Here is a 27,892-nt window from a genome sequence, read left to right on the forward strand (position 1 = left end):
CATCTGTATAAAAATTGGTTTTGATGGACAAGGCTGTGTACTTTTTCTATTTTAAAATGTAAAGCTCAATGTTACCATTTCCTTGTACTTTATTATAGTCACACCCCTCACAGAAAATGCCCATATTTAAGATGAGGTGGTTGGAAGTCCATGCTTTGTAAAAGCAGACTTCAGTGTCATAAGTCTGTCTCCAGCAGGTTTACCTTAAGTGGGCAATATGTGAAACCACACAAGATAAGGGTGAGGAGTCTACAATGTGCCTACATTTTGCCAGTCACAGGACCCTGAGTGAGCCAGAGCTCTTCACTTCCATCTCTTAGTGTTTATGACATAGTATAAGTTCTTGGAGAAACGCTTCCATTAGCACTCTACAGGGACATCCCGGAAGCTGAATGCCACACTCAGTGACGGTTGAACAGAAATGTCAAAGTACACAGATGCATGGGGGAGGTTGTGAATGGAGGACAATGCACACAGGCTGTCGGGTGTGCAGGGCTGTGGTTCCTCCACAGAGTCTCTCAAGCCCCCCCTCCAATCACTAAAAATCTCTAGACCAATGTCTATCCTCACACGGACTCGTGTCTCCATCCTGAAAAGTGTCCACACTTCCAACATCACACAGTCTTCGGCAGAACAGGTTAAGTTGTTATCTTCTATTATTTTTCATCCCACACTGTAGGATCAACATTGCTGGGATAATGCAAAGCTCAGCTTATCCCCTTTATGGCATGGTTCTGCCTCCCTATGGGAGTATTAGTGGAGGATTCAGCTCACAGGAATGGACATTCAAGATTCCTATTCGAAGTGAACCACCCTTAAATCCACAGTTCATTCCAAAGTGAATGGGATGAACATCACATACACCAATCTACTCACTGGACTCTGACCTTGGAACCTAGCAACTTCTGTCAGTTCAAAGTACAAGAGTGATTGCATGTGCGATGGTTAAAAAGTAGCTCCATTTCAAACTGTTATGCAAAACAACAACAAACAAAAACAAACCGAGGATACAGCAAGACTTTCCTCTTGCTTAGCCCAAGGCTGCTAATCAGGACCCTCAGTTCTGCAGATCAGCAGTTGAATCTTGAGGGCAATCTAAAGAGGCGAATGATCTCAGAGTCACTTGGCTCATTTCCCAGAATTGTTTTCCCTGCCTCTTATTGTGTAAATGTTATCCTAAAATGTTAACCAGATGCATATTCTATTTCTGTAGTCTCTCTCCACTACTGCTTGCTCAGAAAACAAAAACAAAAATCAACACCATAATATGCCTTATGTAGCAAGAAAATCTCCGGAGTTGAGACAACTGTGGTTTGTGCCTTTAAAACTTCCAGCCCTTGTCTTCCCCTTTGCAGCAGTTCTCAAATTGGCAAAGAGACTGTTGTTCTAAATAAACGGTTATTTTTATTTGTTTTGATCTCTAATTTTTGTTTTGTTTTGGCGGTCTTGCTCGGTGGTCTTGAAGTCTGAAACAGACGGCTCTAAATTACAGAAAGGACCCGATCTCCCCTTGCCTAAATGTACTGAGAAACCGAAAAACAGCCGTGTGAGAATGGCCCAGCTAACAAGCAAATGCTTCCACCACCAAACTGGAATGAGAGTGTCCAGCACGACCTCCAGGCGAGGACCCTCAGCCAACCCACACTGCCCAGGCAACCCCGGTTCTCTCAAGCGTCTCCATCCCGGAAGTACCAAGCCAGCTTCTGTATCTCAGAAGCACAAGTTGAATCCAGGTAACCAGATTCATGCTAACACAGCGGTCACTGCCCTCACCATCCCCTCGGACCTCTTCCCAGCCCTGGTCAGCATCCGGAAGTCGCTCAGCTCACTTTAGCAAAGCTTCTCCAAGTCGACTCCTCCCTGCCTCCACTCCATCCCTTGCCTGCTCCCTCAGGGTCCCCCACCCGCCCCCGCACCCCATGCAGAACCTCGGGCTGCACTAAATTCTAGAACAACTTCCATGTCAGAGATCCAACTGGAGAACGGAGAAGGACCAAACTCTCGCCCAACTTTGGACAAGATCAGCACTCATGTGATTACCAAAAAGCCAACTGTTTTCCAGGCGTCATAGTGACTAGGACTACATTTCCCACAAGTCTGTGCGATGGAGTTCAAGGAGGCCTGGAAGAGTGTTTCCAACTGTTCCTGGGTTTCCGTACTGACGTTTGCACTGTAGTGTCCCAGAGTTAAGAAACATGAAAAGCACGAACTGTATCGAGATGTAATGAGTCGAAATTTTATGTCGCATGCGGCTGTCATCAGTTCCCTTGGCCCAGCTTAACAAGTAGCAGGCATTTTAAAGGCAAGGGTGACCATAACTTCATTTCTGCGGAATTTACAGCTCCTTGAGGAACTGCCTCACTCCCAGCTAAGCGGCAGTAAGCTAGTTTACAGAAACCAAAACAAGCTTTAGCCATTTCCCAACAGTTTTACACGGGGGGGGGGGGGGGGGGGATGGGGGGTGGGGACGAGGGGGTGGGGAGTCAGAGTTACTGGGAGCTTATCTTTTAGGAATTCAGAGTGGTTGCCTAGCACAAAATGGACTTTTCCTTAGCCATCACGGGGGGTGGGGGGGGGGGGTGGAGAGCAAAAGCTGAGTCAGCTCATGGACAAGCAACAAGCTGCTTTTAAAATCCCACATTCACAGCTTGTGGCGGTGGCCCGGGGCATGCATTAGTGCAGCAGGGATGGCTCAAATCCCACAGCACCACATGCATGGCATCTGAGGCCCCCAACGGAATGGTCTGGACCACAAGGAATTGTGCTGACTCAAGCCTTCATCTCTGTGGCATGAAGCGAAATAACCCTTGTCTTAGGTTAGCGGTTCTCCTTTCAAATAGGATTTTTCAGTGGACACTCTTACGATTCTGACATGGCTGCATGGTTGGGTTCCAATGCGACTCAGCTGTCACCTGTACTCTTTCATACGGTGACCACATAAGGAGTGTGAGGAAGACATTGAGCATCCACAAATTGCCCGGTGAAGCAACTCTCTGTAACAGTGTTCCAAAGCTCCACGAAGACCTATGTGTTGCATCACAAAGGCCCACAACACCAAAGCATGTGGTCACTGCTGCCAAGTTCTGCTTCCAGCTTGGGATGATGCCAGGCCCAATAGGGTTGCTTCATCTGACACTAGGCGCTGATCCTGGGGAAACACTTTCCTGGAAGAGTAGTTTTGAGCATGGAGCCCATTCAACGGCCTTTTCAGTTTTGCTCTCTCAAATGAATTTACACCTCCACAAAATGAGACTTCCAAGGATGTGGTCTTGGCTCAGGGCACCTTTCGTGCTGTCAGCCCGGAGTACCAGGATCATCGTATTGGAGCCGATCTCTTTAACAGTTACAGCAGATTTCATACTTGTCTAGTCTTACACTTTAAAGTCACCGTTGCCTCAAATAAAAATGCCCCCCGTAGGATCATATATTTGAATATTGGTTCCCAGTTCGTGAGAACTGTTTGGCAAGGTGGCAAGGTATGACCTTGTTGCCAAGGATGTCATTGGGGCTCGGGGGTGGGTGAGCTTTGAAGATCTCCCAAGATTCCATGTTATTTCCAGTCAGCTTTCTCTGTTTCCTGTTTGTGGATCAATGTGTAAGCTCTCTGCTATTACTCTAGTATCATGTCTACCTATCTCCTGCCATCCTCTCTACCAGACGACTATCCCCCTATGGACCCTTGAGCAACACATTAAATTCTTTCTTTTCTGATTCATCATACAGCAATTAAAACATTATCAAGATACTCACTCATCTCTGTGATGTTCTAATGAAGAGAGAAAGAACGTTTAGTTACTCCACATTGGTCTGTGATTACAGACTAAACAAATATTCCATCCAAGTACCAATCTGCATGAAACAGTGAGTTCACTGGGATTAATGGCAGGAGCATGGTTGAGGGAGGAGAACAGAACAGGGATGACTTAGAGGAAGCAGCAGCAGTGGAAGCAGCACTAAAAAGCTTACTGGATGCTAGGTGAGAACCCAAACAAGCCACACCCCTGCAGCTCACTGTATAACTTGCAGGCAGCTCCACTGATGAGGTGGTCTCCGCCCCTTCAGTTCTTACAGTTTATATAAGCTTCAGCAGGGAGGGTCCTGTGAATCTTGTAAATGTCTAGGAATTTCCCATGCCCATTACATGTGTACTTCCTGAAGGTGAATGAGCCCCCTCTAGGTTGGGATATTTCACTTCAGAGGATATTGCTGTTGGTTGTATTGCATATATTGTCACGATGGAGGACACAATGAATGATTTGATAAAATTGTTTAGAGTGTCATGGTGGACTCCCATAAGATGGAGCCATACACATCTAGCGAGGGTCTTGCCCCATTGATCTACCACAGAAGTTTCCTAACAGATATTACCAGAAAGTGTGTCTCCTATTTGATTCTAGATCTCACCATTTGAAGAGTCGTACACTTTGGGCAACTGAGTTTGAAAGCCATCTACATCAGGGTGACCCCCATCTGCTCTAAGTGTCCTGGTAGTGAGTCTCAGAAATATCCCTTAGCTTAGTTACTATATCTTGCTTTGCAACTTGGCAATCACATGAACATGATGGACAGGAGTCTGTAAAATTCTCCAAACAACCTAAAGCCCTCAGTGGTACTAAAATGACTAAAGTCTATCTTGACCTGACTACACTGGGTTTGCTTAAACACTGCTAAGCACTCATCTTCCACATTGACATGGATCCTGCTTTCAAAACCATGTCTTCAGGCTTATGTGACCAGTAATTGTCCATATCAGCCCATTTACTGTCCATGAACATCTTGTTTGCAATCTTAATTTCTCTACGCATTTCATAAATTCTTTAATTTGTTACTTAGTAGCCTCACTCTTGTTTCTGACTTTCCATAACATTAGTCATCATAGAGTAGGAAAAAATACAATGGAACATAAAAGAACAGGGATAACAAAAGCAATGATAGGAGAAAGGATAGTCAGATACAGCTTAGTACTTGACTTCCACCTCTACTACAGAGCTATAATGAGGACTGAATAAGATTCACAAAAACAAGTGTACAGACCATTGCAATATAAAACAAGACCCAAAGACAAGTGCTAATGCAATGGGCATATTAATTTAACATGGAAATGGGAAAAGTGTCATATGGTGACTGTTGTAGGATTCTCTAAAGGAATAGGACAATGGAATGCAAATATTTAGAATTTATTAAACTGGCTTATAGGATGTGGTCCAGGTAGTCCAATAGTGGTGGTTTCACTATGATAAGCGAATGATACTAGCAGCTGTTCAGTACAAGAGGCTGGATGTCTCTACAGTTCCAATCTGGTGCTGAAGAATTTTGGATAATACTTGAAGAGTTGCTGGTTTTTAATCTGTTTTGGAATCCAGAAGATGTTGGATTTAATAAAGGTTGCAGCAAGTGGATGGAGAGTTAGGGCAAGCAGTGAGAAAGCACAATTTCTTTCTTCAATGTCCTTTTGTATTATCAACAAAAGAGTGTAGCACAGCTTTATTGTGGTCTTCCTTCTTCATACAATGTGATTAAGAAAATCCCTTCTAAGAGTGCCCAGAAGTTTGGGTTTCAGTTGATTCCAAGTCAGGCCATGGTGCCAACCAAGATGAGTCATCATAGTAATTAACAGCACAAACACAAATGCACACACATTCACACCACATCGGACATTCAAATTTTTTACCAAAAGAGGAAATTCATTGTACATAGGTCATCTATGTACTGATGCTATATCTGTGGTGACTGTGTTGAGTGTGTGTTACATGGATGGGAAGAAAGGCAACACCTTTAGAGGGAATAGAGTCATTAGAAGGGGGCAGACTGAGAGTAAAAGGGGAAAGAGGTAGAAAATACTGATGCATATGTACTGATGTCAAATTGGTACTTTTACTTGGCATGTAGTCTAAGCAACTTTTCCTGTTGCTGTTATAAATTACCTGACAAGGGCAACTTATAGGAGACAGGGTTTAATCTGGTCATTTATCAGTTTGGTTATGTAACAGATTGATACCTCCAGACTTGAGTGATTTTCAGGATTCTGATGTTTGTAATGACTTCTTTCAATTACATCAAATACATCATACATATTTTAAACAATGCATCATGTTTATCCACATTCTGTATTAATAGTATGTGCGTACTATAATTCCTTTATATCCATTACTATGTAAGTTATAAGAAAAGACATTGCTACACTACTAATATTAGTGTACTTCAATTGCTATTTTGAGGAGTGTATACTAAAAATGGATCCTGCCAGACTCATTTTATGTAGAAGGTTTCTCTACACTATGAATTCACTCATGGCCCCTAACGATTTAAGGCTTTGTCACTACTTCCTTTATAGGGTTTCCTATACTAAATGTATTTTTTGATGTTAAGCTATGAAGAGTAGAATAAATTGCCTCTCTTATCAATTAAGGATGTTAGTTTCATTCATGGCTAAATTTCTCATGTTGAGTTTGCAACAACTGTTCAACATGTAGCTACTGTCTTTATTTTTACAAAGTTCATCTACACTATGGCATTTTTGCTAAATAAGGGAAACATAAAATTCTTTATCATATTCTTTGTATCTATAGGACTCTTCTGCAGTGTGAAAGCTCTGGTGCCCAGTAGAGGCACAACACATCTAAAGGCTTTGACATTATATCTAGGACAGAGACTGATGGCAACAGAGGTATGAAGAAGAGGGAAATGCCTTCCTGTATCCCTTGCTGTCCTACACTGATTTGTTGGAGTCATGAATGGTATGACCAAAAACAACTTTGGGGAGTAAATATTTTATTTCAACATAAGGGTCAGGGTTCTCTTCCAGGGGTGCTATAACTGGAAGGGAAGCAGAAAGCATGTTCCCTCACGTGTTTCCCAGCCTCCTACTCACCCACAATTCTCATGTGACCCAGGACCCCAGGGTGGTGCTGTTTGTCCTAGGTGGGCTCTCCTACATCACTTACCTATCAAGAAAATGGCCCCCTGACATGCCCATAAGGCACTCTGATCCAGGAAAGCACCTACTCAGATAATGCTGGCCTAGGTGAAGTTGACAGCTAAAGCTAAGGAGGACATTTGCACCTGCAGGATTTCTCACCTATATCACTGCTTTGGTGTTGCTGAAGATTGAAGTATTGTTCAAGGTCATTGTACTTGTAGAGTGTCTCTGCAGTATGAAGTATCTGCAGATATTCACAGTGTAAAGAACAGGTAGGAAACTTACCATACTGATTGCTTTTGTTGGCTTCCTCATCAGAATGAATTCTCCAATGCTTATATAGTCATGAGGAATAGGTAAGCCCCGGTCCTTTTCTGTACATGAGTAGGATTTCTCTTAGGTGAGAATTACTGAGGTTGAACCATGACTGAACAATAATTCAAACCTTCAATAACACATCCTTCACATTATAGCTTTGATGTCCTGGATGAAGATTGTTGTGTTACTTAAAATATGAAGAAACACTAAAAGCTTATCACTCCCTTCATAATTGGACTTCTTCTCTCCATATTGAACTTGATTGTTGGTAGAAAGTGTTGACTTAGTGGTAAAGCACTCACCATTCAAGTATGTGCAAAGTGATAAAATCTTGCTAAATATTCATTCCTTATCCGAGACAAATGTATGACTTCTCTACTCAATGGAATCACTTTTCTCAGATAAGGACTGAATATTTAGCAAGATTTTATAACTTTGCACATACATGTCAAGTTCCTATTAAGAATGAATCCCTTTATGTCTTCTAAGGGATGAAGATCGGAAAAAACTTTTCCCACACTTTTCACACTTATAGGGTTTCTCTCCAGTATGAACAATCTGGTGCTGATTGAGGCTATCAAGCCTAGAAAAGACTTTTCCACATTGTTCACATATATGGGGTTTCTCTCCAGTGTGAACTCTCTGGTGTTCAGTAAGGGCTGAGTGATTTGGAAAGGCACAGTGGCACTCCCTACACTTATATGTATGAATTTTTTTGTGTTTTTTAAGGTCTAAAGTAGAGTAAAACATTTTTCCACATATTTCACACTTGTAAGATTTCTCCCCAGAATGACGCAACTTGTGCCAAGGAAGGTACGAGAGGGTAGAAAATGTTTTCCCACACTCTTCACATTTGTATGGTTTCTCTCCGGAATGGATTCTTTGGTGATCCTGGAGGTGTGGGAAAGAGTAAAACCTTCTGCCACACTCCTCACACTTGTAGGAATTCTCTTCGGAATGAATTCTCTGATGACGCTTCAGGAAGGCAGAAGAGTAAAATGCCTTGTCACAGTCTTTACACTTATAGGGTTTCTTTCCAGAATGAATTCTTTGATGCCGCTTAAGCAACGAGGGATAGTGAAAAGCTTTGCCACATTCTTCACACTTGTAGGGTTTCTCTGCAGAATGAATTATTTGATGTTTCTTAAGCAATAAAGGACAGTAAAATAATTTTCCACATTCTTCACACTTGTAGGATTTCTCTGCAGAATGAATTCTTTGGTGTACCTTAAGTAATGAAGGGTAGGAAAATACTTTGGCACATTCTTTGCACTTGTAGGGTTTTTCTCCAGTATGATTTTTCCGGTGTCTATAACGTGTTGAGTGAGTACTAAAGGCCTTACCACATTCTTCACACTTGTAGGGTTTTTCTCCGGTATGAATTCTCTGGTGTACAGAAAGTTTTGATTGAGTATTAAAGGCCTTACCACATTCTTCACACTTGTAGGATTTTTCTCCAGCATGAATTCTCTGGTGTATAGAAAGTCTTGAGCGAATACGAAAGGCTTTACCACATTCTTCACATTTGTAAGGAGTCTCCTGTATATTTGTGTGGTGTTGAATAAGCAGTGAACTACAATAAAAGGCCTTGCTGTAATCTTTACCTTTATTGTCTGTTTTTCCTGTTGACCAAAAGTTGAGACATGAACAAAAGCTTAGCACATTCTTTATATTCATAATGCTTATCTTAAAAATGGGGACATTTACCCATACTCACGTTCTGATGGAGAAATCAGAAACAACACTATATTTTTACATCTATATTCACTGAAAATAACCCAATCTACAGTAGGTGGAAACAATCTAAACTTCTATCAAGTAAAAACCTGATCAAATTGAATGTAGAAATAATGGCACGCCAGGTGGTGGTAGCACACACCTTTAATCCCAGCACTGGGGAGGCAGACACAGGTGGATATCTGTGAGTTTGAAGCCAGCCTGGTCTATGTAGTGAGTTCCAGGATACCAAAGAGAAACCCTGTCTCATAAAAAACAGAAAGAAGAAGAGGAAGAAGAAAGAAAGGAAGGAAAAAGGAAGAAAGAAAGAGGGAGGGAGGGAGGGAGGGAGGGAGGAAGGAAGGCACATTATTCAAAGTTAAGTAGCTAATTAAGTAGTAATTATCTATAATGAAGGAGTCTCTTAAGGGTATTACACAAAAAGAAATAAACACCTTAAACAAACACAGGTATTAAATGTAGACATACATGGCATTACCAAGCGAGAAAGGGGGAGGAGATTAAAAGTAACTTTGTGAGACTAGAGCCATAAAGAAATACCATTTTTATCCTAAGTATGAAGTTCAGAATTTTAGGTTTGAATTAAAGTGTGTCTACAAAATCTTAAGTAATACACCTCACAATTTTCAGACAGCACTTCATGTTTTATTTGGATGACAAACATCTCAATGATATCATAATTATGACAAAATTTAGGTTTACCAATGAGTAACAACTTTTTCCAAAGAAAATATGTTGTCAGTGAAAAGGAGTTAAAATTAGCTCACTTTCTAAGAATTATTAATTTACAACCAATGAGCTATGAAAAGAGACAATGCTAAATGTATGAAAACATGAGACTTCTTTTTCACATGAAGTGGAAATACACCGTTCCCATATTCATATAACTAGAGCTCATATACATTGTTACCTTACACTGTGATGAAGTGCTCATAATTGGACAATCTATCCACAAAATTATACAGGTTACATATAGACAACTGATTATAGTTGGGAAAAGATCCTTGAATTCTCAATATTCTGAAATCTTATTGATAAGCTATTCAAATTCTTCTAGTTTGGGACAGTTTTAGTTTATGACTATATGTCCATAAAGGGTATGCATTGTAAATCTTTAGTGAGTATGGGATTAAAAATAAGAATACCTTTTCATCATTCACAAAGGACTCTAATGAGGTGATTTTGATCAACATGAGAATAAGTGATATAAAATACATTTATATGTGAAGTTACTGTCTTACAATGGTTTCACACATAGGTCTTCAGAAATGTGTGCAAATTTTCAGAGGTTTAGAAAATAGTGTGAAGTTACAATGTAAACTCAAAAAAAAAATGACCTTTGGAAGTCACTGGGAATACAAGCACAGCTCAACACTGGGGAATTACTTAAGAGACTTAAACCATCATAAAGGTCTGAGAGGTCCTTTGACAACAAAAACAAAGAGAGACCTCAAGAATTATGTCTATATCATGATTCAAGGTGGATGGGAAATTCTGCCTTTCTGTTGAATATTTGCGCTTTAACTCTGTTCTTGACGCCTCCCCCCCTCCCCCCATTCCTACACACCTGTATGCACAGTGGCTGCCACTTGTTTCTTCATACCCATAGGCCCTTGCTTTTGCTCCAGAAATGTCACCAGGTGTGGCTTAGAGAGAACTAGACCTGTTTGTAGGAAAAGGAAACACGATTAAGTGTTCTTCTACTGGGAATTGGCATGTTTGTTCCAGTACACTGCTTATAAGGAAAGAGATGGTATAATAAATGACTGCAGACAATCAGTTCCTTAAATGTTTTCTCAGAGGACCACTACAGTACATGAAGGAATTTACAACATCCAGATTCTGAGTTTCATTTAAGGGGAAAAAACATTAAAACTGACTTGTGAAACGTTTTCATTAGTATATAAGGCACATGCCCATTGTAACTGAGTTTCTACCATTCCCATTAGTGTGAAGGATGTATTCTTCCAACACAGACAGGCTAAACTCACAAAAAAAGAAAGCAACGTTTCTTAGCTAAGACTATGAAGCTTTTTGTTGGAGAGCACAAGCTCCCACGGGATGATGTAGAGAGTGGGGAAGTTAATTGCTGACAGTAAAGTAAGAATTCCCAGTGGACGTGAGCCTCACCCAGGAAATCAAGGTTGCTGTAATTCTCCAACATCACATCCCTGTACAAATTCCACTGAGCAGGCTCCAGGCATTCCCTCTCTTCTGGAGAGAAATCAATGGCCACATCCCAGAAGGACAGCATTTCCTGAAATAAAGATTAATGCCATTAATAACAGACATTGTGGGACGAGTTCTCTGTCAATGTGACACAAGCTAGGGTCATTTGAGAGGAAGGAACGTCAACTGACAATGTGCATTCCAGAAGAATGTCCTGTGTGCGACCCTATAGGAGGCTGTTTTTAATTATTCACTGACAACCCAGCTAATTGTGGGTGTTGCAACCCATGGGCAGGTGGTGGTCTTAGATGGTATAAGAAAGCAGGATGAGCAAGCCGTGGATACCAAGCCAATAAGCAGTGTTTTTTAATGGCCTACACTCCAGTTCCTGCCTACAGGTTCCTGCCTTGACTTCCCGCAGTGTTGGACTATTACCTGAAGTTGTAAGTTGAAATAAATACATTCTTCTCCAAGTTGCTTTGCTCATGGAGTTTATCACTGTAAAAGAAACTCTAAAACAGGTATCCTGTACTTGTGTTACACAATTCTATATTTTGCCCAGGATGAAAAGAATGCTAGATATAAGTGACATGCTTCTAACATAGGTGAATCATATTCCTCAGACACTTCAAATGTGGTCATATGATTTCACACTGGACCCATCAAGGAAAGAGAGGAGTTTCCTATAAGTCCACGTGGAAACTCTTAAGACGGATGAAATGTAAAATGAATGTTTCCATAGAAAAACATGCATTTAGTTCTACATGCTTGTTTTATCTACCAAACATATATACATTTTTTCACAGGAGAAAAACATGGTCGGAGGGAAGGAACTCCTCAACCCTTAATGTGCACAATCATGAATATGAAATGTAATGAAGATGCAGTTTCTGATGTAGCAGCAATGAGCTGATGTCTGGATTTCTTAATTTGTACAGAGTCCAGTAGTGATGCTAATGTCAGTGCATCAAGAGACACATGATGGAGCACCCAAGGGATAGAAAGAAAAAAAAAAAGAACTCACAGAAAATTATGTTAGGTGTCAGAACCAATAAGAATCAGGTATAGGAGCCGGGCGGTGGTGGCGCACGCCTTTAATCCCAGCACTCGGGAGGCAGAGCCAGGTGGATCTCTGTGAGTTCGAGGCCAGCCTGGACTACCAAGTGAGCTCCAGGAAAGGCGCAAAGCTACACAGAGAAACCCTGTCTCGAAAAACCAAAAAAAAAAAAAAAAAAAAAAATCAATCAGGTATAGGAATAACAACATTTTTTTTTTTTAGTATTTCAAATACACTAGACTTCACTCTGACTTTGCTATTTCCCTTTTCCTCTTTTTCTCAGACATATACTGACCTGTTTGATATATTCCTGAAGCATGTCTACACCACGTGACATCTGTGTCTCACTGTGTTGTGTTGAAGAATTATAATGGGTGGCTGGGGAAGACTGAATGAAAATGGCCCTCATAAGCATATCTATTTGAATACTTTGTCCATAGTTAGTGGAACTCTTTGGGAAGGATTAGGTGGTGTGGGTTTTTTAGAGTAGATGTGGCCCTGTCAGCGGAGATGTGTTAATGGACTTGGAGGCTTCAAAAGCCCAATGTAGGCCAAGTATCTCTCTTTCTACCTCTTGCCCGTGGATTAGGATGCATGATCTCACCTACTGCTCCACCACCATATCTGCTTGCCTGCTGCCATGCTCGTCACCAGCCGATCATTAACTAACCTTCTGAAACTGTAAGACGACCCCAGACTAAATGTTCTGCTTTATCAGTTGTCTTCTGCACCATCTCTCTTCATCATAACACAACAGTGACTAGGATAGCAACAGGAACAGTTTTTTCTGACTTTTAAATTTTCAATATTTCAGAATTTTTTTTCATATTATTGCATGAGGCCCCAAAATGACTTATGAGAGAAATCATATAATACTTCTTCTCCCTTTTTAAATGAAAGAAATAAGAGATTTATATATTAATGAAGTTTTTGTATTAATTTTATGGATAAACTTTGCATAATCTTTCCATCAGTTTTAGTATGCTAATTTCCTCAAATACTATTTTTTATTATTAAAATCTCAAAAAGACTGTCTTGTATGCTTCTGAAATATACACATAATGTTTACATAAATCCAGCATCCAGAGCAACAGTACTGTGAGCTTTGTCCTCCTATGGTACTGTTTCAGAGCATCCAAGTTTAGTATGTCCTCAAGCCTCAGCTTTCTGATGTCACTGGCCAATGAGAAAAACCATTATATTTCCAACTTCTGTTGGTTACAACTCTTTACTTTTAACGTATGGATGATATCATGTGATACATGTCTTTCTGTGCCTGAAATAATTTCCAGTTTCAGTCATACTGTCACAACTTACATGACTTTATTCCTTTTCTTCTGAAATATTAATTAAAATAAATAAAAAATCTCCCAATCTCTCTCCTAACTCCAATCATATTCTCTTCTAAGTTCCATGACTTTATGTTTCAGACATATATTCTCTTCTAAGATCCATAAATTAACTAACTATGGATATTTGCCTAGGCTTCTAGTATTCTTGATATGGCCTTAAGTTCAATTAGACAGCTGCTGTTTATGTGAAGATGTGAATGTCACTGAAGCATCTTTAGGGACATCTGTTCACATTGGTCATTGCTGTGGTTCATACGCTAAACAGCTAAGGAGGACTATTTATTCCTTCCCTCCCTGGGAAGCTTGCAAAGCAGCTTCACAGAGGAGGAGACTTTCAGGTCAGATCCAGATCCAATCGTCTGAGTCTTGGGTAGGAAATGCCTGGTGTTTTCAGCAATGGGAAAAGGGAGTAGCTATAGTCAAAAGACTTTTGGCACAAAAGAAACATACTTTGTAAATAAAAATTATGCTGAAAAATATTTTTCCTTATGAGCAAAGTAGCAGAGAGGAGGCCAATAGATTTCCAAGTCATAAGTAGACTGAAGGAAGTTGATGAAGAGAAAACCCTGTCATTTCTCGAAGAAAAAGCCATTACACTCTGTTGAAAGCTTCTGTGTAGGTAGTAGAACACTTTCCCACATTTCAAGTAAATGAAAACCACAGATTTCACTCTTCCATACTTAGGAGATCACCGACAACAGGTCAGCTTGGAGAACTGCGGGAACTCAGGGTAGAGTGAAGATGGAAACACTATTCTCTCTGAGAACTGGAGCAGGTCCCCATTGGTGAACTGACTGCAAGGACCTCTCCCTAACGCTGCCTAGCACCCGTTACCACTGTTCTGGATGGGGAAGTGGTTGCTGTGCTGAGCCGGCCACTGTCTGCACTGTGGGCTGCCTGGGGATGCGGGGCAGAAGGCCTGCCACCATTTAATTGAAATTTTAATATAATTAAAGCAAACATTTCAGGAGAAGTTGAGACTGGCAATGTTTACTTCCTAAGGAGAGGAAATGCAAATAAATTCTGGCCTGAAGGGGACAAACTGTGATTCATTAAAAATTACTGCAAATTAATTCTAATCCCCGAATCAGGAGGTGGAGTCCAACTGTCCTCCCCTTGAATGGAGGCTGGTCCTAGAGACAAGCCTACAACACAGTAGACAGAGCCCAACTCATAAGACCTCTTGTATCTGTGTCAGTGTTTGCACTGGACATCATTTTTGCAATATGATGACCCAAATACTGTAAATGGAACCCTAAAACAGACATGATAGATCATATGCAATGTATTTATTGAAAAATGGAATGAATAATTAGAATTTTAGCTTCAACTTAAATATCACATGCTTTGCTCTGTATGACAGGTCTTGATGTATCCAGATTTTAAATAATCAGTACATTGTTACTAAATCTTAATACAATAGTAAGTGGTGTATATCCAACAAACAGTTGGGACTCACATTCTCATCCGCTGACTTATGTAGCTCCACAAAGAAAAGAACAATGGGATGCAGAATTTAAACAGCTGGCTAGCCAATTTGACACATACCTTTCAACTCAAAATATGCCACTGTATTTGAAAATAATTTTGGATGGACTCAATGACAGAAAAGACAAAGTAATGAAGATCTATGTTTCTGAAATTAATTCTGTGCATACATGTTTGGTTTCTATTTAATTCTGTCCAAATATCTTCTGTAATTTCTCTCAGTGGTCTCTGGCATAATCATATAGACAACCATGAATTGAATTCCATTATCCAGCACACTTTCCCTTCAGAGTTTTCCAGGAATGACCTGTCTAACATAGCAAGAGTAGTACAGGAGTCTGTAAAAACCAGTAACTCCTTCCCTCATAGCATCGCTTCCACAAACATTAGTGTACAATAAAAATACCCTGGAATCGGCAGGACTGGACACCTTAGGGGACTAAACTCCTACCCATGGAAGAGTAATAAACAGAACTTTGCTTGCTGGTTGGATGACACAGAACCACACGTGAGTGACAGTGGAAGAGGCAGATGTCATCATCCCCACGTAGAGTGGGTTCTGTTTTGGGTAACTGTAGAGAAGCAGTCCACACACACTTTAACCTCTGGTGAAGGAAGGAGAAGACATCCTTCTTCTCGAAGGAGAAGCAGGGAAGAATGTTAACCACTGTGGGCTGCATCAGTCATGGAGAAGTCCAGAGAGGGAATGAGGTCCGTTTACTTTAAATCGCACGAACACACACAGGTCTGTGAGTTCTTCCTCGCCCTGCTGACCTGACACAAAAGCCTGGCACCCTGGCACAAAAGCCTTTCCACCTGCTCCTGGGGCCCCGGCTGATGGATTGGCTCAACAAGTTCAAGGCCAGATCAAGACATATTTATACAATAGTTGTGTTTCTTGAGAGTAATTAACCATTACTTAGGGATAGAAGGTCCTTCCTTCAAAGGCTTAAGACATCCCAGTCCTCAAAGTAAAGCTGAGCATCAACTCCCCCAATTCCTTCCCTCTGTGTGTCCATTGTTCCTTCACCCCCAGTCACAGCTGTTCTTTACCAGCTGATTCTGGTAAATTTGTCTGCAATGTTCCAGAGTTTTCCAGCTGCGAACTGTTATGTCTCTGTTTGTTTGTTTATTTGCTTGTTTCCTTTTAATTCAGGAACTGGCCGAAAAAAACTAAAAGAATCAATACCCCCAAGATCATTACAAGGCTTGCTACGGAGCATATGAGAGATTAAAAAAAAAACAAAAACAAAAACAAAAACAAAAAAAACCCAGCCTACTCTAGAGGTACCGAGAAAACCGTCAACATCCATCTGAGAGTGGGTAAAAGAGAATGTACCTACCCACCCCCTAGCCAAGCTCCCAGGACCAACTGAAATGCAGCTTCTCGGTTGACCCACCAAGTCCTGGCAATCCAGAACTTTCAGCATCCTAACAAAACCATCAGCCCGCATCAGGCACGCCCTCCCCCCACTCCTGACCTGGACCTTATGGACCAGCACAAACGGTCAGCACAGCATCCCCAAGGCATCTTTTTCTGCCCTCCCATCCAGGTCCGCTCCCTCCAAGACGGAGCCCCGCACGTCACACAGTCCCTCGGGCTGCGCTGCACCCTGGACCAACCTCCATGTAAGAGACGCAGCAGGAATGTAGAGCAGGACAGGACTCTCGCCCAACTTTGAAGAATTAGCACACTTTCAGACAGAATGAACAAGTATTGTTTCCGGAGTGGGTCCCTGTGACGTCACAAGGACCAGACTACATTTCCCACAAGTCTGCGCGAAGGAGTTCCGGGAACCCAGGTGTTCTTGCGTTTGACCCTGGCAACTTGCAGTCGAGTATGGAAGAAGAAGCGGGGATTGCAGGGCAGCCATGGGGAGTGAGGATGGAGTTCACCTCCTGATCTTCAACACGAGATGTGTGAATGTGAGTCAAGCCTTTGACAGAAATATTAGACTTAGAGCCATTTCTGGTCCATGACCTGACTGTGTAAATAGTTTTGTACCCTCTCTAAAGACATACTGAACTATCTTAGGACAAGGCAAATGGTGACTCCTTTAAAAGGTTGATCAATGGACTGCATTATATGATGTAATGCCGTCCAAATATTTCCCCAGTTCTGCTTGACAAAAACAAAGATTTTACTATCAATTTATGTATATGGGGAGTATGTCTTACCTTATGGATCATGTGCCTTCTGGCTGTCCACCTTCTGGCCTATTTCTGTGGTTATTCTTTTCTTGGTTGCAGGTCATCTGCAACCAAGGTCAGCTTCACATGCTGATAATGCTGGGCCTCTCGCTAAGACAGGATTACATGGCTTTTTATTAGCATGTGCAGCTTGTGAGCATTCTAATTCAAAGAAGCAAAAGAAGGCTTCATAGTCAGAAGAGCTGTTCTACAGATACCAGTAAGTGGTAATGAGCAAATATATTTAGTCACTCACCGTTTCTTGTTATCTTGTTTCTACTAGAAACTATCAGAGCATAAAAATGCTGGCTCATCATATACATACATCCATGCAAAGGAAGGCATATTCCTTCTGTTCATTTCCTTAGCCTATGGAATCGTTTCCCTCTCTGTTGCTATCACAGCACACGCTGATTAAAAGCACCTTGGTGGTGGGAAATCATTATTTGCCTCACAGGTTATGAACCACACCCAGGTTGGGTTTTGTTGATGACACGGGGTAGTTATCTGGGAAGAGGTAGCTCAAATGAGAAACTGACTCCATCTCGATCTCCTGTAGGGCATTTCCTTTATTGATGATTGATGTGGGTGGGCCCTGTTCTTGGTGTGTTTAAGTGGGATGGGATCAAAAGAAGAGAGCAGGCTGGAGAAGCCAGTGAGTAGCATTCCCGCATGCCTTCTGCCTCCCATTTCCTGTGATGACTCTTCTGTCATCTGGAAGTGTAAACTGAAATAAACCTTTTCCACCCCAGGTTGTGCCTTTTGTTATCATGTTTTATAACAACAGTAGAAGCCTAATGAATACAAACCATCATTGAAGGAAGTCAGGGCAGGAGGTCATGGAAAGAAACTGGAAGCAAGGACAGAAGCAGAAAATATAGAAATATGCTGCTTACGGGCTTGCCCAGTTTGCTTTATTATACAACCCAGGACCAGCTGCTCGGGGTCTGAGCCTTCACGCATCAATCATCAATCAAGAAATTGTTCCACAAACTATAGGTCAGTCTGATACAGATAACTCCATAATTACGGCTCCATCTTCCTAGAGGACTAACTTGTGTCAAGTTGATAAAATCTAACCATCATACTCTCCTATTTGGAAGTCCATGTTAGTCATTTTAAAAAGCTCTTGGGAGTTTTCACATGCTGGAGAAGGGAAGATACACCTATGTGGGGGAAGAACCTTTGCCAAACATGCATGAACAAAGTTATAAATCAGTTATATATGGGAGTGGTGATGCTCTATCACTTCCCTCCTCAAGCAACCTTGCAGCCATGACATGGATGATTTATTACCACTTTACTTTGTCAAGTGGAAAAATGCCATATAGTGTTTGATACATTAATAAAAATATATCTCTGTTAATTGTATAGATCAAGTACAGGGAATGTGATGGACACAGAATGCTTCTAGACTGTTAAGGTTGGAAAGGCCACCCTGTATGTTGGTGTAACTGTTCCGTGGCTCATGAACTAATAAAACGGAGAAGGAGTGTGTGGTGGTTTGAATGAGAATGGCCCCCACAAGCTCATGTATTTGAATACCTGGTCCCCAGTTGATGGAACTGTTCTGGAAGGATTAGGAGACTTAGCCTTGTTGAAGGAGGTGTGTCATGGGGCTGGGATTTGAGGCTTCAAAAAGTCCACACCATTCCCATTGACTCTCTCTGCCTTGGGCTTGTGGATCAGGATGTAAGTTCTAAGTTACTGCTCTAGTGCCATGCCTGCCTCCTGCCATGCTCCCCACTGTGATAGTCATCAACTCTAACTCCCTAGAACCATGAGCCCCAAATTAAGTGCTTTCTTTTTTAAGTTGCTTTGGTCATGGCATTTTAATACAACAGAAAACTAAGACAAGTGGGGGGAAGCACAAACACTCACCACTTTGTTTTTTGACTGTGAATCAATGTGGTGAGGTATTTCAAGGTCGTGCACTATAATTTTCTCACTGTGGTGATCTGTAGCCTCAAACTCTTGGTCTAAATAAACCCTTCCTTTCTTCAGTTTCTTTCTTTAAAAAAATTATTCATTTTACACCCTGGGCACAGTTTCCCCTCCTTCCTCTTCAGTTTCTTGTAACAGAAGTTTTATCACACAAGTAAGACAAGTATCTACATTACCCATCCACAGGTTTTTCCTTCAGTGCAAGGAAATATCTGATTCAAGTATGAAATAATGAAACTTATGAATAGAGATTCAGAATTTCTTTAATTAAAAAATGATGTATATAGTTGTTTATCCTGCATGTGTGTCTGTGCAGCATGTGCAAGCATTGTCCATGGTGGTCAGAAGAGGGCTTCAGATCCTGGGAACTGGAGGTCGTAGGTGGAGTTTCCTGTCCCAACTTTCTGCTCCCAAATAACTGACACAGAGGCTTATAGTACTTAGAAACGCACAGCCAATAGCTCAGGCTTATTACTAACTCCATCTTACAACTTAAATTAATCCATTTTTATTAACCTATGTTCTGCCATGTTGCTGGTGGCTTTTCCTGTCCTCCAGCATGTCCTGCTCCCCCTGTGGCTCCTGGTGGCTCCTTCTCTTTGCCCGTCTTTATCCCAGTATCCTCAGTCTGATTGTCCCGCCTAACTATATCCTGATTGCTACAGAACAATCAGCTTCTTTATTAACCAATTAAGAGTAATACATATTTACAGTGTACAGAAAGGATTATGCCACAGCAGGAGGTAGAGACAGTTGTGAACTGCCAGGACCTCTAGAAGAGCCACTGCTCTTAACCACTGAGCTATTTCTACAGCCCCAGATTCAGACATGTATCCTAAGGTACTACACTAGCAAATAACATGAAAGAACATAAGAATAAGTTTAGGTATCATGAGAAAAAGCTTATCCTTCAAACACAAAGCAAATTTAACATTAAAAACAAATCACAATGATTCTCTAACAGAACAAAAGATGCAAAGAAACAAATGAACAGGCAGAATAGACATTTTTAAATGTTCAACAGCCTTTAAGATCTCAGCAAAACAAGTGTAGAAAGAGAAATTTCCACATAATATTGGCAGTTGTTAAAACAACAAACTAAACCTACAAACAACAACAAAAAAGCCAAGTCAAGCCAAACAAATCCAAACCTTGGAGCTCATATCACACATACAAATACACAAAAGCGTCTTTCAATCCTTTCCTCACAGATCAGTCTTATCACTATCCCTACATCATCCTCAAGTGTTGTCCAACACTTCCATAAAATAAAAAGGGAAAGAAAACACCTAAATCAAGAGGTGAGGAGTACTCATGTTCACTTCTCTGCATGGCATCCTACAGGCAGGAAATGCTAAGGACTTTACTAAAATCATTAGTACATAGTGGACACCAATAAATTTCAGGGCCTAAAAATTAAAGTTTAAAATATTGAACATTTGCATTTCATAACAGAACAGTAATCTGTCTGAAAAAATCAAATAAATAATCCCATTCATGACAGTATCAAAATATTTGAGTAAATTAAACCAACAAAGTGAGAACTTTGTACAAAGAAAACTATAAAATATCCATGAAATAAAAAAAATACTTGAGTGGATTGTAATACATCTTAAGTTCATGGAGTGGAAGAATTGGTTGTATTGAAATGTCAATTCTACAAAATGCAATCTATATCAAAAATGCAATGTCTAGCCAACTTTCAGTGGGATTCATTCTGACTAGAAATTTGTATAAAGCGAACATAGAGATGGGTTCACTACGTTCGGAACTCACATTTTCCGTATTTGTGGGCTTTTTCTCCAGTATGAGTTATCCGATGTCTAGGAAGTCCTCAATGACTATAAAATACCTAGCCTAATTACTTACCCTTCTCTCCCTAATGAATTGTTGATGTTTCTTAAGTTGAGGAAGATAGGGAAACATTTTACTAGAGTCTTCATACTTGTAGGGCTTATTTCCAGAATGAATTATTTGATATTGGCTAAGGCTTGAAGTAAATTAGAACATTTTCCCATATTCTGCCCATTTCTAAGGTTTTCCTCAATATGAATTAATTTGTGTTGAGCCAAGTATGTAAAATTACAAAAGGCTTTCCCACATTCTTCAAAATTGTAAAATTTTTCTCTAGAATGGATTCACAGGTGGTTAGAAAATTGCCATGGAGTTTTAAAGACATTGTCACACACTTCATACTAACAGGGATTCTTTTGAGAATGAATTCTTTGATGTTCCTTAAGACAAGAAAGATAGTAAAACCTTTTGCCACACTTCACATTTGCAGGATTTCAGTCCAGTATGACCCACTTTCTGAAAAGTAGAGGGTGTGTGACTAGAAGAGGCTTTTCCACATCCTTCATACTTGATGGATTTCTCTCCTGTGAGAATTTTCTGGTGTTAAAAAGGTACTGATGGAACACTAAAGGTCTTACCACATAGTTCACACTTATAGGGTTTCACTTGTGTGTGAATTCTCCAGTGTTTAATAAGCAGAGAGTTCCAATCAAAGGCTTTATCACATTCTTTACATGTATGGGATTTTGGTGCTTGTGAGTAAAAGTTGATATATGAATAAAAGTGGAAACAATCTAAAATTCCAATGAAATAATAAGAAGAAAACAAAATAAACTACAAAAGTAACAGAATATTATTCAAGGTTAAACAGCTAAGGAAGTTGTTACATCAAAAATAATGAAAACTCTTAAGGGCATTATGCTAACAGAAATAAGCCCATAAAAAAGAAATTTGTATGACTAGACATACACAAAAAGTATAAAGTAGCCAAAATTGGGAGGGGGGTGGTAGTGGGGGGTGGTGGTGAGGGGGTGGAGTGGGGGGGTGGGGGGTGGGAGAATTTAATTGTGATTGTGTAGGATTGGATGGACACAGAAATACACAAATTTTATCTTAAGTGTAGAGTGTTAGTTTTAGAACTCATAAGACTTGACTGCATAACAAGCAGATAGTCCATAATGCTATTAATAATATATTTCAAATATTTAAGACTGTTGTGTGATATTGTATTTGTGTTCTGACAAAGAAAGCTTGCCTGGAGATCGGAGGGTGAAGCTAAAACACTCCTTTAAGCCCTTCACACAGGACACAGAGGTAGTCGGAGATCTGTGAGTTTGAGGCTAGCCTGATCTACAGAGCTAGTTCTAAGACAGCCAGGGCTACACAAAGAAACCCTGTCTCAAAAAGTCAACCAAACAAACAAATAAAAAAGCAGGACTATGAAACTCGTTATTGGAAAGAACAACCTCCCGTGAGATAGTTTACAAATGGAGAAAGTTACATCTTTGCAGGGAATTAAGAATTCACTATGGATGTGATTTTCACCTGGGAACAAAGTTGCTGTAATTCTCTAACATCACTTCCCTGTACAAATTCCACTGAGCAGGGTACAGGCATTCCCACTTATCTGCTAAGAAATAAATGGCCACATCCCCGAAAGGCATTGTTTCCTAAAATCCAGAAAAATTAATGAATAACACACATTAAACTATCAATAATAAATGAATATAAAAAGCATCATGTGTCTGTTGATAAAATTCCAAGATGACAGGAGAGCTGGAAGTGTTTCTGACATAGGTGAATGATATTATAGATACTTTTGATGTGGCCACTAATAGGCTTTCTGCCCCCCCCCCATAATAGGTTTTTCTGCAGATGCAGTTAGCCAGATCAAGTGGAATTGAAAAAGTATAATGACAGGTTTATTTGAACAAAGCAACTCCTAGGCAGATTCTCTAGTCCCAGAGATGGAGGCTGAAGAAGCTGAGCCCACATATTAAAACAGGGAGACTTTATAGGTTGAGGGTGAATGGTGATGACACATCCTCCGCAAGCTGTTTGTGCCCATGTGTGGTCCAAAGCTGAGCACTTTAGGCAGAGACTTGGGCGGCTGGCAACTTTAGGGAATGGAGCTGCAGTAGCAGCCAACAATGTGGAACTGGTCTTTTGGGTGCCTTTCCTTTGTCCAGAGGCTCTCAGAGTGGGTGGCATCTGGAGAGAGGTGGGATCTTACCCCACCAGGAATGTAGATCACCTCTGAGGAGGTGGTCTGCAACCAAGGAAAGATAAGTGCGCCGCTCACCCGTTTCCCAGCCTTCTTCTTAGACAGAGACAATCAGATGTAGCAGGGAGCCATGTCAAGCAGGAACTCATTTATCACTAGCCAGTAAGCATGTTTTATAGCAGAAAACCTCAGAACCCTAGGAGACGGTGGAAGGAACCAACCAAACTTTTTAAAGGTCACCCTATATTCATTCCTTTGTCTACGAGCTGTTTATGTACTGACATCATCATGTCTGACTTTTGTATCTAATCTCAGCATAAAAAACTTGGGTTCCATCTGTCCAACTTCCTCTGGGCACCATCTTTGCAGCCCATGAGAGAGAGAGAGAGGGGGGGGGGATTGGGCCCTCCAGATTGTGGAAGGGCAAGCTGGGGGTTCCAACTGAGCAGCCACCTGACCTCACACTGGACCTATCTTCAAGAGAATGGCCGAGGAGGCTATAAACATATCAACACTGGGGGTTTAAGAAAGATAAAAAGGAAAATGAATTCATCCACAAGAACATGTGCATTTTCTATGGTATGCTTATAATATACAGTACATACATTTATCACAGCAGAAAAAAATCCTGGTCAGGGAGGGAGCCCTCAGCTCCTAACACACACAATCACGAATGCAATGAAAGCAGATTTTGATGCAGCAGTTCTGAGCAGAGTTATGGGTATCTCACCTCCAATATCATGCAGATAACACTAAAAGCCAAAGCAGACTGCACACTGATACACAATAATGCAACACTGGCCACTTCAGTACTGCATTCTCACAGTGGCTCAGGGAATAAATCAGGTAGGAAGTCCGTCTTGAGAGGAATGGTTAAACAGACATATTCCTAATTCTAATACCAGAGAGGTCTCAAGTAAATAGTGATCCATCTCAAAGTTGTTGAAAAGGAAAGGGAAGCCTAACTGAAATACAGAAGTAGACAACAAATAATGAAATGAAGAACAGACTGTGAGATGGAGATTTGAAGATACACAGAATTAACCAAACCTTTGCTTCTTTAAAAAGATAAGATGATCCAACTCCTAGCGAAGCCAACAAGTGTTAGGTCTCAAACTGGGGACAAATGGCTACTGAAGGTGCCTATTTAACATATCAAAGTGGACCAGGCTGCTAGGTTCACCCAGCATCCCTCAGTCCCTACCTGTTACAGGCTGTGGCTGGCAAACCCAGCCCTGCCCCTCCTTTGCCTCTACCCTGATCTTGCTTGCTCAGGAGCTGGACTGCCCTTTCCCCAGCTGCCCTTCCCTATATAATTCTGCCATTTTGGTTACCCGGCATTTTTCTGTCTACCGTTTATCCTCCTGGCTGTCCCTTCTCCACACTCTCCTCCCCTATCTCTTTTCATGGCCCAGCTAAGGGTCTTGTTCACTCTGGACTCTCCCAGATGTCTCTGCCTCTGGCTGTGCTCTCCCTTTTATCTACAATAAAGCTCCCCTACCATACCCAGAAGCAGCCATGTTTTTCCTTTTTATTTTTATTTTTCATCCACCAAGAGAGAAAGAAAGAGAGAAATACCCTAAACTAATAAAATCCATAACAAGGGCAAGTGTTTCAACAGATTCTAATGAAACCCAGAAGATGATCAGGAAATGCTTTGCAAGCTTATGTTCCAGAACATTAGAATATTTCAAAGAAATGGATCCATTTATAAATACTTATGAGCTACTGAACATAAAGCCAGAGATAGATACAATCTAAACAGACCCAAAATCAAAAAGGAGATTAAAGCAGTCATTAAAAGTTTTATCACAAAGTAAAGAAAGTCCAGGACCACATGAATTTACTGCTAAATTCTACTAAACTTCCAAGGAACATCTAATACCAACATTTCTCAAACTCTTCCAAAAGTACAGAGAGAAGGAAACTCCAAACTCATTTTAAGGAGCCAGTGTGAGCTTAATATGAAAACTACACACACACACACACACACACACACACACACACACACACACACACACATATGAGACCAATATTCCTAATGAACACAGATACAATAAAACCTCAACTTAATTCCCACCTTGAGGTATCAGACTTCTAGATTTTGCTTTTGCTTTGGTCTGACTTTAACCAGCCCTGGTTACCCACTCTTGGAATAAGATATAGCCTGTTTTTTGATTTGGAAAGAAATAACAGTTGAGAGATTTGGGACTTTGAAAGAGACATTGGATATTGTTGTATGGTATTTTATTTGTGTTCTGACAATAAAGCTTGCCTGGAGATCAGAGGGCAGAGCTAGCCACTGGTTAACCACAGAGGCCAGGCAGTGGTGACATCCACCTTTAACCCCAGCACTTGGGATCTCATGCTGTTGATCCAAGCACTTGGGAGGCTCACCCCTTTAATCCAAGCACAATTATGAGGGGGAGACAAAAATATAAGGTGGGCAGAGACAGGATTTCGGGCCCATTCAGTCTGAGGTTTCATAGAAACAGGAATACTGCCATTCGGTCTGAGATTTTGTAAAGGTAAGAAGTCTCTGGTGGCTGGCTTCTCTGCTTCTCCAATCTTTCAGCTTCCACCCAAGATATCCGACTCTGGGTTTTTATTGTTAAGACTAATTAGGATCATGCTTCAGGATATTAAAAAGATGAACTTTAAATTTGAATCTTTAAAGGCTGTGGACTTTTAGACTTATATACTGTGGTCTATATTATGAATATTGACATCAAATCTTGAGGATAAATAGGAAAAAGAAAAGTTATGGTTTCTTGTCAAGGTAACAAGAAATCAACTACGCTGGTCATCTTTTTGTCAACTTGGCACAAATGAGGGTAATCAGACTCCACAGAAAGCATCTTTGTAGCTAACTGAACACATTAGAATTCTAAAGCTTAAATGAAAAACCATAGCTCCACTCCCACCAGCCAGGGAATACTCAGCTTGAAGGATGGCAAGAGCTGAACTTGGGAGACAGTTTTGTTTGAAAGAACTAAAGCAGGACCCCAAAGGCAGAATTCACTGCTGAGATCACTATGCATGAATACTCTGCACAGGACATCACTGTTTTGTATGGAGAAGTGTTTGATGTTCAGGCCAGTCTCCTTACTGTGTACTGCCTATGTGTGAAACACAGAAGACATGCTACCAGGATCTCGTTGGATTTTTGTTTTAGCCAATACAATTGGAGGCAAGAAGTTCAGAGGCACCTAAGATTGGCAAAATCTAATTTATATGTGGAAGAAATACAAATAATTTCTAGCATGGAGTGAGGCAAAATGTGATTCACTAAAAAAAAAAAAAAAAAAAAAAAAAAAAAAAAAAAAAAAAAAAAAAAAAAAAAGCTGTAAATTGAAACTAATCCCATAATTGGGAGGTAGAATGTAATGTTCTCTCCATTAATGAAGCTGTTGCTGAACAGAAGCCTAGACCAGCAGGAGTGACAGAGTAGAAATCATAAGAACTCTTGCATTTCCTGTGTCCCACAGAGGCATCTGTGAGAGAATCCATACAAATCTGACTACCAGAAGATTGTGAGAAGTCAAAGCTAGTTGCAAAGAGAGGGAGAAATTCCTGATCAGCCTGCAGCTAGTAGTATCCCTCCATTTCAAACCTGGGATAACTATCATTTACAGGACAAACTGCTTTAAAAAATACCGAGAGAGAGAGAGAGAGAGAGAGAGAGAGAGAGAGAGAGAGAGAGAGAGAGAGAGAGAGAGAAAGTAACACTTTTCTCCAGAGCTGGAGGAGATTGCTACATTTCTGCAGGGGTTTCCCCTTTACCAGAGTAAAGCAAAAGAAGCAACCTCTTAGTCCAGAACCAGAGCTCTACTAGAAAGCCCCCTTAAGAGGGGGCTGAGCAAAGCTCAGCTATAGAGGCTCTCCAGGAGAGGAGCATGATTGCTATATTTTGTGGGGAAACCATCCTCTATTACATCAGGTATACCTTGACTTTCCTGAAGAGTCAGGATACCCTTCCTTGATGAAGCAGTTCCAGGCCTGACTCCCAAGAAGTCAGAAAAATTTCCCTTCCAGGGTTGGGCTGCTTCTTTGCAGTTCCAGCTGTCAGAGCTGTGCTAAACAGCTCCAGGTGTCCAGGACACCTTCAGGGCAGAGCTGTTGTTCTGAGCAGCTTGAGATGTCCGGGATACCTCACCCTCCAGGGCTGAACTATCTCCTTGCAGTTTCAGGCATCAGAGCTGTCCTAAGCAGCTCAAAGTGTTGCCTGACTCCCCAGGTAGTCAGGACACCTTTCCCCAGAGTTGTTGCAACCAATTTACCAACGTTTTTGGTGCCAAAACCCAGGACACCAGACCCACAGAGTTGCAAAACTCACATTTTGTAATCAGTTTACTAACATTTTTGGTGCCAAAACCCGGGACACCAAATCCACAGAGTTGCAAAAGTGATCAGTTTACTAGCAACTCCTATCCTCTGTCTTCTTAAGAACTTCAATAACTGTTCATGATATGAGTTTGGATTAGGTGACAAGAATGCAGTCTTTATATTGTAATAGACCCAGGAAAGTGAATAATACAGAGTGTTGAAGAGGAAGCAGTAATAACAAGAGTGCACGTAAGGATTGTTAGTGTTTTACCAAGAATTTAGTGAAATACACTTAGGAAATTTGTATCTGGTCAGTTTACTTCACAGTAATTTAATGGTTACAGCCTTTTCAAAAGACAGATTAGCCTGTCACC

The 27,892-nt window shown here is 40.9% G+C and overlaps 1 protein-coding gene across 2 annotated transcripts; it reads right to left on the reverse strand.

The window, feature by feature from the left end:
* Positions 1-5,161: 5,161 nt before the first annotated feature.
* Positions 5,162-16,807, reverse strand: LOC102928132 (uncharacterized). Of its 2 annotated transcripts, none has more exons than XM_042261852.2 (4): positions 16,664-16,807; positions 11,105-11,231; positions 10,542-10,637; positions 5,162-8,859 (listed from the first exon to the last, which is right to left on the reverse strand). In XM_042261852.2, the coding sequence occupies exons 1-4, from the start codon at positions 16,667-16,669 to the stop codon at positions 7,697-7,699; spliced, it is 1,392 nt and encodes a 463-aa protein (XP_042117786.1). In that variant the 5' UTR covers positions 16,670-16,807; the 3' UTR covers positions 5,162-7,696. The 2 variants fall into 2 exon arrangements, with proteins under 2 accessions (XP_042117786.1, XP_076408400.1); XM_076552285.1 differs by lacking the exon at positions 16,664-16,807 and adding an exon at positions 12,871-16,281.
* Positions 16,808-27,892: the final 11,085 nt, after the last annotated feature.

This window comes from Peromyscus maniculatus, chromosome 15 (assembly GCF_049852395.1).
Source record: "Peromyscus maniculatus bairdii isolate BWxNUB_F1_BW_parent chromosome 15, HU_Pman_BW_mat_3.1, whole genome shotgun sequence".
NCBI lineage: Eukaryota > Metazoa > Chordata > Mammalia > Rodentia > Cricetidae > Peromyscus > Peromyscus maniculatus.

What these genes read in the sequence shown, in the direction of transcription:
- LOC102928132 (XM_042261852.2), bottom strand. An exon ending in CAGCAACCTTGATTTCCTGG is followed by an intron (nt 10,638 to 11,104) that starts GTGAGGCTCACG and finishes TCCTACAAACAG; the next exon opens with GTCTAGTTCTCTCTAAGCCA. An exon ending in GGCAGCCACTGTGCATACAG is followed by an intron (nt 8,860 to 10,541) that starts GTGTGTAGGAAT and finishes TTTGGTCAACAG; the next exon opens with GAAAAACAGACAATAAAGGT.